The 13,082-nt window shown below is 44.0% G+C and overlaps 1 protein-coding gene across 1 annotated transcript; it reads right to left on the reverse strand.

The window, feature by feature from the left end:
* Positions 1–6,262: 6,262 nt before the first annotated feature.
* On the reverse strand, positions 6,263–12,398 carry LOC118208141 (colipase-like). The gene is made up of 3 exons (XM_035382518.1): positions 12,277–12,398; positions 8,613–8,735; positions 6,263–6,612 (listed from the first exon to the last, which is right to left on the reverse strand). The coding sequence occupies exons 1-3, from the start codon at positions 12,361–12,363 to the stop codon at positions 6,475–6,477; spliced, it is 348 nt and encodes a 115-aa protein (XP_035238409.1). The 5' UTR covers positions 12,364–12,398; the 3' UTR covers positions 6,263–6,474.
* Between the last annotated feature and the right edge of the window lie 684 nt (positions 12,399–13,082).

Here is a 13,082-nt window from a genome sequence, read left to right on the forward strand (position 1 = left end):
CTAACCTACAGGTACAGACTGGCGGTAGTCAAATGCCTGACATGCCTACAGATCTAGGGCCATACTGAGACATAATATTGGACTCGGCCTTTGTGTGTAACACGGAGAGGAAGGAGGTGAGGGAGAGGAGTGAGAGGAATGAGGTGATCGAGGGGAGGGAGGTGAGGGAGAGGCAGGAGGGGATGGAGGTGAGGTAGAGGTGGGAGGGGAAGGAGGTGAGGGAGAGGAGGGAGGGGAAGGAGGTGAGTGAGGGGAGGGAGGTGAGGGAGAGGCGGGAGGGGAAGGAGGTGAGGGAGAGGAGGGAGGGGAAGGAGGTGAGAGAGAGGAGGGAGGGGAAGGAGGTGAGGTAGGTGAGGGAGAAGAACGAGGGGAAGGAGGTGAGGGAGAGGAGGGAGGGGAAGGAGGTGAGAGAGAGGAGGGAGGGGAAGAAGGTGAGGGAGAGGAGGGAGGGGAAGGAGGTGAGGGAGAGGAGGGAGGGGAAGGAGGTGAGGGAGAAGAACAAGGGGAAGAAGGTGAGGGAGAGGAGGGAGGGGAAGGAGGTGAGGTAGGTGAGGGAGAAGAACAAGGGGAAGGAGGTGAGGGAGAGGAGGGAGGGGAAGGGGATGAGGGAGAAGAAGGAGGTGAGGGAGAAGAGGGAGGGGAAGGAGGTGAGCGAGGGAGGGGAAGGAGGTGAGGGTGTCACAGGCTGAGATAGTGAAGACTCTTCTGTTACACTATGAGGGTGAGGTTTCCCCAAATCCCTCTGAATGATTTGTTAAACCTGACTTTGAAGTCCTAAGCTGATTCCAAATTTTCAATAAACCATGTCCTTGATTTGCAGCTGAATGGGATTACACAACCGCCTGCCTGTATACTGATAGGAAGGTAATTAGATTTAAAATAAACAGCATGTTTTCCAGACTTTATAACCCACAAGGAATTGTATAACTGATTTAATAGATAGATACCATACATACACAAATCTGAAAATACATGCAATAATATTCTATTTAAACATAAATTTGTTGTTGCCACTCATTCTTGCAGTTTTATTGAATATACTGTAGAACGTATTTTTTCACTGCATACGTTTAAAATGTATAGTCTTAGAATGTGAGAATGAAAATATTATTAATTTCTATATGTTTTGCTGTAATGCATTACATTTAGCCATTTATTAAAACTACACCCTCTGTATTTTGTTCTGTGTTTAACTTTCTGCAAGGATCACAAAATCTTTTTTTTGTTTGTTTTAACAAGAATGATATTCTGGGTCTCTCACCTGCAGAAGCTCCAGGAAAGAACTGCCCACTGCTCTTGGGCAGGGTGAGGGCATAGTCTGGTAATGAACTCCACACCAGTACTGACTGTGGCTGGAAATCCAAACAGGGAAAACCAAAGAGAGTTCCTTGCCATGGTTTTACAATACAAATGCAAATTTTGTCATGCCAATAAAGCACTTTGAATTTGAATTTGAGAGTGCAGAGTTAATGCACCGTCCATCCATTATCTATACCCGGTAATTCCTGGTCAGGCTCACGGGAGGTGCTCATTGGGTATGTATTGGGCAAGAAGCAGAAATACACCCTGGACAGGCCACCAATTTATTGCAGAGTAATGTGCCAGTTTGGCTCCATAACGGAACTGTATTGGATATGAGGAGAGCTTGTTCCACTCCAGCTCAAAGTTGAAAATCTGTAGCATTACATCGCCCTTTGCATGATGGAATAGAATGCATTAGTCCTACAGCCAGCCAAGTTCCAATAAAGCCACAGTCTGCTGCTTGAAAAAAAAAACACATGAAAAAAAAACACCAACCAGTTTAGACCCAGGAAACCGGGTGAGGTTAGTTAGCAGTGCAGTCAGACGCCAGCACACAGCTGTGGCTCTCCTACAGCGGGAAGGAGCACACCTGCATACTGGCAAATTGTGTGGATGACTGTTGCATGCTCTCCTGAAGCCGACTGACGCCTCGAACAACCAAAGGATTTCAACAACTGAAAAAGAACACCAGAACTGAAATGTATGTAAATATATCAGTAAATGGCAAGCATTGTTGGGCTGAATGGCCTGTTCTCCTCATTATGTTATGTTATGTTATGTTATGTTATGTTATGTATAAAGCATTGGTAACCAACTCTGGTCCTGGAGATCTGCCGCACTGTAGGATTACATTTCAACCCTAATTTGGCACACTTGATTCTACTAATTAGCAGCTCTTCTTCTTCTTCTTCTTTTTCTTCTTCTTCTTCTTTTGGTTTTAATGGCGGTTTTCAAACTAAAATTAGTGCATTACCGCCACCTACTGTATGCTTTGCTATCTTCTTACATTACATTACAGGCATTTGGCAGATGCTCTTATCCAGAGCGACGTACAACAAAGTGTATAACCATAACCAGGAACAAGTATGACGAGAACCCTAGAGAGAAGTACCGGTCCAAGTACAGGGAACAACTGCATAGTTCAACTTGAACCCTGAAGGTTAAACTGATTAACACTAACACAAACGAGAACAGCAACAACGCAGTCTATGGAAAAATACAAGCAGTAGTTAAGACAGGTGCATTAACTAAGTCACCTATGAAACAGCTACCTAGTTACAACCCTAAGCTTACAGTCATTTAAGAGATTACAGGGAGGTAGGGAGGGATGGGGAGAGGTGCAGCCTGAAGAGGTGAGTCTTCAGTCGTCGCTTGAAATGGGTCAGTGTCTCAGCTGTTCTGACCTCCACGGGGAGGTCATTCCACCATCGTGGGGCCAGAACAGACAGGAGACGTGTTCGGGAAGCGCAGAAGAGGGGAGGTTCCAGGCGTCCTGAGGTAGCAGAACAGAGGGGTCTGGCTGGCATGTAGGGTTTGAATATCTTGTGGAGGTATGCTGGGGCTGATCCCTTGACTGCCTGGTATGCTAGGACCAATGTTTTAAATTTGATGCGAGCTATAACAGGCAGCCAGTGGATGGTAGTGAGCAGGAGAGTGACGTGGGAGTGTCTGGGGAGGTTGAAGATCAGACGAGCTGCAGCATTCTGAATGAGTTGCAGGGGTCTGATGGCAGATGCCGGTAGTCCAGCCAGAAGAGAGTTGCAGTAGTCCAGGCGGGATAGAACCATTGCTTGGACCAGGAGCAGTGCAGCAGTATAGAATAGTACAGCAGTTTATCATAGTGCAGCAGTATTGCATAGTGCAGCAGTTTATCATAGTGTAGCAGTATAGCATAGTGCAGCGGTATAGAATAGTGCAGCAGTTTATCATAGTGCAGCAGTATAGCATAGTGCAGCAGTATTGCATAGTGCAGCAGTTTATCATAGTGTAGCAGTATAGCATAGTGCAGCGGTATAGAATAGTGCAGCAGTTTATCATAGTGCAGCAGTTTATCATAGTGCAGCAGTATAGCATAGTGCAGCAGTTTATCATAGTGCAGCGGTATAGAATAGTGCAGCAATTTATCATAGTGCAGCAGTATTGCATAGTGCAGCAGTTTATCATAGTGCAGCAGTATAGCATAGTGCAGCGGTATAGAATAGTGCAGCAGTATTGCATAGTGGTTGTTAACTGAGCTTACAGCTCAGAGGCTGAGGCTGGAAATACCAGCTGAGCAAGGTACTCAGTCTTGATTGCTTCAGTACATATCCAGCTGTACAACTGAATAATAAATAAAACATGTAAATTGTATTAGTTGCTCTGGGTAAAGGAGCTTGCTGAGCAAATAAGTAATACAAAACAATTCAACAATGATGACCTTCACCTGCAAGTTCCTCCTTGTGTAGCACCACACACCATGTTGACTTTTATAATCCTCAGTATATGGCAGGTAAATCAGGCAGACTCATTTACTGCTTTACTGGAGGAAAATTGATTGATTGCTACTAAAATAACCGGATTAAGCAAGTCTGTGTGATGTCTAGCACTGTGTCCTGCCAGGAAAGGCTATTATGAATTGAAATCATGTGGCAGTATTTTTATCATTAGAGCAAGTGGCGCAAAAGGCTATATACAGAAATGCGATGGAGAGAGTGGAGTTCTGGACAGATTGTGAACCTTCAGCTCCTGTGCAGCACCTCTGGGTTCAGTTTTCTCTAATGAATGTGCTTAGAATTGGTGCTGTGTAATCAAACTAATAAAACTTACTACACGACAAGAAAGTTATAGAAGCTCTGGAAAAATCTCAAGGAAGGGTGACTAAATTGGTTCATGACATGAAATGCTAAAGTGTGAAGAAAAATTTAAGATACTTGATCTCTTCAGGCTTAGCAAAGGGAGACAGAGGGAAGGGGGAGTTTTGAGCGAATTGAGCGTTTTTAAAAAACTAATAATAATAGGGATTAACAAAGTGAGCAACAATACATTTTTCAGACTGGGTTCTGTAAGCAGAATATAGAAGCATAGGTGGAAAATAGAAATTCTGCATAAATTTCAGCATTTCTTTACGTAGAGAGCAACACGCATGTAGTGAAGAGAAACACCCTTGGTGTGTTGAAGTCTGCAGTACCTGGCACTTAAGATGGGATGAATCGCCTGTTCTCTTGCTCATGTGCTCTTAAATCTTGTCTTCACAAGTTATAGCAGCAGAGCACATTGGGAGACACTAAGTGTGAGGTAACCACATCGCAAGCTGCTGCTTTTCTAAAGGACGGGTTGCTGATAGGTTTGAGGTAGAGCAGCACAGCCTTGTGGTAAAAACGTAATCTGCGATAGGTGGGTGAATTCAGCTGGGCCCAAACGAAGCGCAACATTTGGGAGAGGAAACGTGGAGGGTGCTCAGTAATCAGTGTACCACCTCATCGATGAACAGGCACCTTTAAGTAAGGAAATTGAACGATGCTGTGTATAGTGGCCGAACCATGGCCATAATTTTGAAATATTTGAAATGGTTTACATCCTTCTTTCCACGCCTCCTTAACTTCATTGCTTTAAAAGAATTGTGTATTTTACTGTATCAAGATATTTTAGGCGTAACATTACCTGTCAATAAATACATACATGGCAGTTTGTAACCATACATGATTGCACATACAAACAGCCATAGATGCAGTTCCCAGGCCCCAGGCATTAAATTAGCATGCGTATGAAGTGTTGACTTTGCGGTGTCTGGTGGCTATCAGATACAGCCATAAGGATGCTGCACTATAATTTGTGTGCTGTCAGTCCTCAAGCGATGAGACTAACAAAACCTCTCTCTGTGTTAACAAACCATCGTATTCTCCCTGAAGGAGAGACAAACTTAGTGATACTTGTATGGGTTTATATTCATTTAGTAAATATATTTTTTTTAATCACAATTATAGTTGTCATCGTAAGATTACTACTAATATAACTGCAACTGAAATGCATGTGATCATTATCCTTATCACAATCGCAATAGTCCTATTACAGTAATTCCCTTTCTCTTTTCACTCACTGTAATTATGCTTTTGCCCTTCTATTTAATCCTGACATATTAATCACTTCTAAGGCTTCGCTCAAACCACTTTCAGCTGGAACAAATGGCATTCCCAACTCCATGCCACACGTGTCTGGGTAGAATTCACGAAATGGCCAACTGGGCATTTAATGTGGCAACTCAAGTGAGATTTTTTGTAGTATTACGTAGTATTCATTGAAAAAGTGAATACATACAATCTGAAACTGACCGTGTGATCCATCATCCATCCATTATCTATACTCATTTATCAGGATCGCAGGGGGTTCTGGAGCCAATCCCAGAGTGCATTGGGCGAGAGGCAGGAATACATTCAGTACAGGCTGCCAATCTATCACAGGGCACTGACCATGTGATATTCTACGTATTTCATGTTGACGTTCAAAGAAATGCTGGGTGATTTACACTGTGACATTTTTCAAAAGCAAATTAAACTGAACTGCTGCAATTTGAAAATGCAAGTCTTACAGAATTGCTGAGAACAAAATGAACATTTCATTGTTAAATTAATAACCACATTATTACACTGAATAATCTTCTCAATTTTGTAAGCAGAAATCAGTGTTCCCATTCCTCATAAATTATCCTATAGTGTATCCGTGTATGATAGACTATGTGTATAATATGCACTGATTTTCATGTACATCCACAATCTGCCTACACTTTTGAGCTCTGGAATTTGCATTTGGCATTTCATGTCATGGGGTCATTTCAGTTGACGTGTGAAGGCGCTGTCCTGTCTTCTATGCTCCTGTGTGTTTCATCCTCACTCAGGAGCAGCACCTGTCCAGCCAGCGCTAACCCCGCTAGCCCCAACAGAAGAAACTTGGTTATTTAGCAACTTATGAATACAAAAGCGTAATGTTGATTCCATTAAGTGTATTTATATTCCATCTTTCAGAGATGACTGGTACATGTGAATCATGTGCTCATCCTGGATATTTAAGATCAGCCACAGCACACCTAACAGACCTGCTGAAAGAGACGAGGGAGCAGAACTGATTGAGGCCAGAGGATTTATTGTCTCTGACGTGTTTATTTGAGACTGCGCCTCAAGTTTAGCCCCGGCCACGGGCTCAGATGGTGGCGGCCTTCCCCTTGGGGTCCTCGCAGATGCCAAAGTTGGTGTTGGTGATGGAGCCCCCGATGGATAAGTCCCCCTTACACTTCAGCCCACTCTCACAGGTGCAGCGGTAGTACGTCCCGTACAGGGTCTGTGGGGTAATGGGATAGGGCAGGACGGCGACCGCGTCCAATCAAACCTTCCCACCATTTACCAGTGAGTTTCCCTTCATACTTGCCTCACCTCATTACCTGAGAGCAGGGCTGCCCAATCCTGCTCCTGGAGATCTACTGTCCTGTAGGTTTTCACTCCAACCCTAATAAAGCACACTTCTTTCAAGAACTAGAGATCCCATTGAGCTGCTAATTAGTAGAATCAGGTGTGCCAAATTAGGTTTGAAATGAAAACCTACAGGATGATAGATATCCAGGGACAGGGCAGGGCTGCTCTAGCTGTTGAATAGGGTGTGCTTTGTTAGGGTTGGAGTAAAAACCTACAGGACAGTAGATCTACAGGAACAGGGTTGGGCAGCCCTGCCTGAGGCTATTAGATTATTATACCTGACCAGATTGACACTTGACAGACAAGTCTTTCCCTTTTCCAGTTATGCGTTTTGTTTAACAACTAAACACAATGATTATTAGCTATTCATAAAACTCATAGCTAATGTGGGAATCCGGTTCAGTAATTCATGCCAGCTCAAGTCACTTGCCTCTAATATAACATTTGCGTAAATTTCTAGAACCAATCAGATTGCGGGAAACAAAAGTAACAAACTATACCTTTCGTTCCAGATGATCCAATACTTTCACAGCAATATCTGTACTGGGAAGCAATGTGGCCTACTAGTGAGGAACCTAGTCTTCAAAAACTGCATTTGCTCCAAGGTAAAAAACCTTAAATTATTTAGCAAATAGCCAACCATATGTATAAACTGATGTATAAAATGGTTTGTCAGGTTTGTACCAGTAATGTATTTGTCCAGTTAAAAACAAATGGCTTGAATATGTGTTTACAATAACACATGTAAACATAAATAAATACTATTTTACCAAACTATCTTCAGCTTCGCTTGAGTTTTCACGTGCAACTTTATTGCGAGGTGTAATTAGACAAACACTATTAAAGTTAGCCACAGGGTGGTGGCATTGGCATTTATTGGTAGCTTGCATTACAAGGGCTTCTTCTTAGATTGAATTGAAACAAAAAAAAAAAGATTTTTGAGGTTAACGCCGGACTCCAGGAAAGACAATGAAGAAACTATAATCACAGTCGACGAGAGAAAAGAATAACATGTTGAGCAAAACAAAATAAAACCTATGATTCCGATTCAATTAATCCTTAGTTGTTAAATATTTGCAAATAATTATGCCTTCTAAGAATCAGTTTAACTCTGACGTGTCTTGCCCCCATTTTGCTCTGTCAGACAGCACCTCCCCTTCACATCCAGTGTGAAAAAGCCCCCCCCACGCCATTAAAGTGGTATTTTAAACAGCCCTAATCTGATCCTGTTACAGAAATGGGAGGTGCTAAGGCCAGGCACTGGGACCTCTCAGCTGTGACAGCGTTTGGCCTGGCCTTGATCTCAGCGGCTGCTAATCTGGCCTGGACGTGGCCTGACAGACATTTGCACAGTCTCTCACAGGTGTCACAGTCCACACCCCCCCGTCCCCCCTCCACCCCCCCAGCAACCTTCACCTCCACCTCATTTGCCCTAGTAGCCATGGCGACCCGCACTGCCATTAACAGGTCACACACACGCTGTAATTTCTGTGCAACGAGCCCAAATTAGCCTCTCTACTTGTTAGCATAACACATTCTCACAGTCTCACACAGGCGTTGCACCTTCTGCCCTAGCAAGCACAGCCTACCGCGCTGGTGTTGTGCTACACCGGGCTGTGTGTAGATAACGTTTACACTTGCAAACAGCCACTCTACAACCCTCTAAAATCAGGGTTGTAGACCTTCAACATGATCTCATAAAGAGAAATTTAAAACAGCGTATTGTGTTTTTAAAGAATGGTCAGTTTATAGCACTGGATTTTGACAGAAGCAGTTCAGGTTCAGTGACTTTTCTGAAGAGCACGATGGCAGTGCCCCATCTGGGAGTCAATCCCGCAGCCTGTGCATGCGTTACGAGTCGGAGCGTACCTTCTTGGAGCACTCCTGGTTCTCAGCCGCCTGGGGAGCACAGCGGGCCAGGCTCAACCCGGTGGGCCGGTGGCAGCAGGAGCTCTTACACTGCATACTGATCATGCACAGCTCACCGTTATTCTGCAAGAAACACACACAGCTCACTGTTATCCTGCAAGAAACACACACAGCTCACTGTTATTCTGCAAGAAACACACACAGCTCACCGTTATTCTGCAAGAAACACACACAGCTCACTGTTATTCTGCAAGAAACACACACAGCTCACCGTTATTCTGCAAGAAACACACACAGCTCACCGTTATTCTGCAAGAAACACACACAGCTCACTGTTATTCTGCAAGAAACACACACAGCCCACTGTTATCCTGTGAGAAACACACACAGCTCACTGTTATCCTGTGAGAAACACACACAGCTCACCGTTATTCTACAAGAAACACACACAGCTCACTGTTATTCTAAAAGAAACACACACAGCTCACTGTATACTGTGAGAAACACACACAGCTCACTGTTATCCTGTGAGAAACAGACAAAGCTCACTGTTATCCTGTGAGAAACACACACAGCTCACTGTTATCCTGTGAGATACAGACACAGCTCACTGTTATCCTGTGAGAAACACACACAGCTCACTGTTATCCTGTGAGAAACACACACAGCTCACTGTTATCCTGTGAGAAACACACACAGCTCACTGTTATCCTGTGATAAACACACACAGCTCACTGTTATCCTGTGAGAAACACACACAGCTCATTGTTATCCTGTGAGAAACACACACAGCTCACTGTTATCCTGTAAGAAACACACACAGCTCACTGTTATCCTGTGAGAAACACACACAGCTCACTGTTATCCTGTGAAAAACAGACATAGCTCACTGTTATCCTGTGAGAAACACACACAGCTCACTGTTATCCTGTGAGAAACACGCACAGCTCACTGTTATCCTGTGAAAAACAGACATAGCTCACTGTTATCCTGTGAGAAACACACACAGCTCACTGTTATCCTGTGAGAAACACGCACAGCTCACTGTTATCCTGTGAAAAACAGTAACAGCTCACTGTTATCCTGTGAGAAACAGACACAGCTCACTGTTATCCTGTGAGAAACACACACAGCTCACTGTTTTGCATCTTTGTGTTTTAAATACTGTGTTTTAAATACTGTTTTAAATATGTTGTTTTAAATACCATTTTAAATGCTGTGTTTTAAATACTATATTTCAAATTTGATCTCTTAAATTGTCTATTACATTACATTACATTACATTACAGGCATTTGGCAGATGCTCTTATCCAGAGCGACGTACAACAAAGTGTATAACCATAATCAGGAACAAGTGTGTTGAAAACCCTAGAGGGAAGTACAGTTCCAAGTGCAGGGAATGACCGCACAGTTTAACTTGGACCCTGTAGGTTAATCTGATTAACACAAACAAAAACAGCAACAAAGCAATCTATGCAAATAATATAAGCAATAGTGGAGTAGGCACGAGTGCAATAATTAAGTCAACTAAGATAAACAGCTTACCTAGCTACAATCCTAAGATTACATAATCAATTAGAGGCTACAGTAGGTAGGGAGGGATGGGGAGAGGTGCAGCCTGAAGAGGTGAGTCTTCAGTCGTCGCTTGAATGTGGTCAGGGTCTCAGCTGTTCTGACCTCCACGGGAAGGTCATTCCACCATCATGGAGCCAGAACAGACAGGAGACGTGACCGGGAAGCGCAAGGGCGAAGAGGGGGAGGTGCCAGGCATCCTGAGGTAGCGGAACGGAGGGGTCTGGCTGGCATGTAGGGTTTGAATATCTTGTGGAGGTATGCTGGGGCTGATCCCTTGACTGCCTGGTATTCTAGGACCAATGTTTTGAATTTGAATTAAACATTACATTTCTTTTCCTTTCTTTCTTTACTTTTTTTATGCATTTCTTTTCTGCATTATTTGTAAAGTGTATTGGGACCATGCTGCATGGTGATTCTGCACTTTAAATAAAATTGATTGATTGATGCTGTGAGAAACACACAGGCCATCAACAGACAGACAAACACACACACAGCTCACCGTTATACTGCGAGAAACACACACAGGCAGTCAGACTGTTATGTCCTTGACAGGCTTGTCTTACTCCATCTGCTTACTTTAAGGTTTCAGCTGTGCCTATGTGGGTGTGGCCAATCAGCTGTGGTTGCTGATCAGAAGCACCTGGTGGGAGCTGTATAAAAGAGCCTGTTCTGCACCTCTCTGGTCCCTCTCTCTCTCACCCAGGAGGCCACTGGAAGAACAGTGTCCTGCTAACTATCACTTTTTCCCTTTTTTCTTTACTCTTTGCATTATTGATACTTTAATAAACCCATTTGTAATCAATCTCATTTTGTGTTTGACTCTTTTATGTTATGGCCCTTTGAGCCAGGGTCATAACACAGACTGACAGACACACACACACACACACAAACACATACACACACACACACACCGGATCTGGGTCAGCAGATTGTGGGCTCCTATTTCAACCGTTTCGGTTAAAAGCAGAGGTGTGTACAGGGCCACAGCTATGAATTCTCAGGCACAAGACAAAATATACTGAGAGGACCCCCCCCCCCCCCGCCCCCAATATGTTTTCTAACACATTTTAAATAATTACACCCCTTATACTGGGCCCCCCTTGGGTGCCCACATCTAAGGCTTTGAGCATCCACAGTCATTGCAATCAATGCACAGTGTTTGTTAGGCTGTGTTTTGCGCTGACAGTGTCATTATACAGACATCAGCGCTCAACATAATTTCACCGATGAAAACAGTGCAGATCTTTATAAATGCTGTTACTCAAATACTTTATCTGAAATGCTGAAGCACATTAGCCAAGAGTAAAATCCCTGCATGATTAGAAATTTTCACCAATATTCAGAACAAAATTCTTTCTATTCTTTGATATGATTGTACATTCTGACTTCACTGAAAAATTCTCAGGGAACTGTGGGATTTATGTCATATTTTAATAACATGTGATGTTATGACGCATTTCAGAAACATATTTAAGATCTTCACCACAGTCTGTGGTGAAGAAAAATTACAGTCAGACAGTACACAGAATTACACACACAGATGCACACTGCACACTGACACACACACAACACATAAACATGCACACGCACACACACACACAAACACACACATACACGCACAAGGCACGCATATGCACGTACACACACACAGTCCCAGATGTAGACACAAATCCCTACGCTCTACTCTTCTTAAAAATTCAAACAGTACCGAGCTACACCAGAAAAAGATGTTGTTTGTGCAGAATTACCAAATCCCCTTTCCAACCAAAGAGAAAAGATGAAGTTCTCCAAATGGCAATTGTAAAAAAATGATTTCAATAAACATATAGATTAAGTGTAATGGAATGTAATAATTGGTTGTTCAATGATTGATTGACCCATTAAAATACTTGAAAACACCTGGGGTTACAGCATGCCGTATATGTGGGTTCCTGTCATTGGGTTCAGCAGGTAGAGTGGCTCCCCACAGAAGGAAGGGTAACGGTTAGGGTTAGGGTAAGGGTTAGGGAGGGCACTCACCAGGTTTATGATCAAGCCCTTGTCCTGGGGTGGGGTTAGGGTTAGGGTTAGGGTTAGGGAGGGCACTCACCAGGTTTATGATCAAGCCCTTGTCCTGGGGTGGGGCGGCTTGAGCCACCGCCAGCACACACAGCACGATCACCTGCAGCATCCACATGGCCTTCTCTGTACAGTCCCGGCTGCAGGAGAGCCGGGCTCATATATGGCTGCTGTCCACCTTCCCATCATGCACCAGTGCATTGCAACATCACAGATGCTCACCTCCCATCGGCTGCACCTGGTCAGTTCACAGAGAAGTGAAAACAAGATAGAAACTATGTGACCATGGGCTAGGCTTCAATCTAGTTTTGTTTGCATTTGCTTGCTAGGCAGCCAGATTCTCTTATACAGATAAAATTACTTTTATGTACCTTCATAAAACCAAATGTTAAGGAAGCCACTGATGTTTAGAGCAGGGATTAAAAGTTCCAGTCCTGGACAGCTACAGTGTCTGCAGGTTTTACTCCAGTCCTAGTCCTGGAGGGCCGCAGTGCCTGCAGGTTTGACTCCAGTTCTGGAGGGCCACAGGGTCTGCAGGTTTAATTCCAGTTTTGGAGAGCCGCAGGATCTGCAAGTTTAACTCCAGTTCTATAGGGCTGCAAGGTCTGCAGGTTTCACTCCAGTCCTGGTCCTGGAGGGCCACAGTGTCTGCTGGTTTAACTCCAGTCCTGGGCGGCCACAGTGTCTGCAGGTTTAACTCCAGTCCTGGGCGGCCGCAGTGTCTGCAGGTTTAACTCCAGTCCTGGAGGGCTGCAGTGTCTGCAGGTTTAACTCCAGTCCTGGAGGGCCGCAGTGTCTGCAGGTTTAACTCCGGTCCTGGAGGGCCACAGGGTCTAC

The sequence above is a fragment of the Anguilla anguilla genome, chromosome 11 (assembly GCF_013347855.1).
Source record: "Anguilla anguilla isolate fAngAng1 chromosome 11, fAngAng1.pri, whole genome shotgun sequence".
Classification (NCBI taxonomy): domain Eukaryota; kingdom Metazoa; phylum Chordata; class Actinopteri; order Anguilliformes; family Anguillidae; genus Anguilla; species Anguilla anguilla.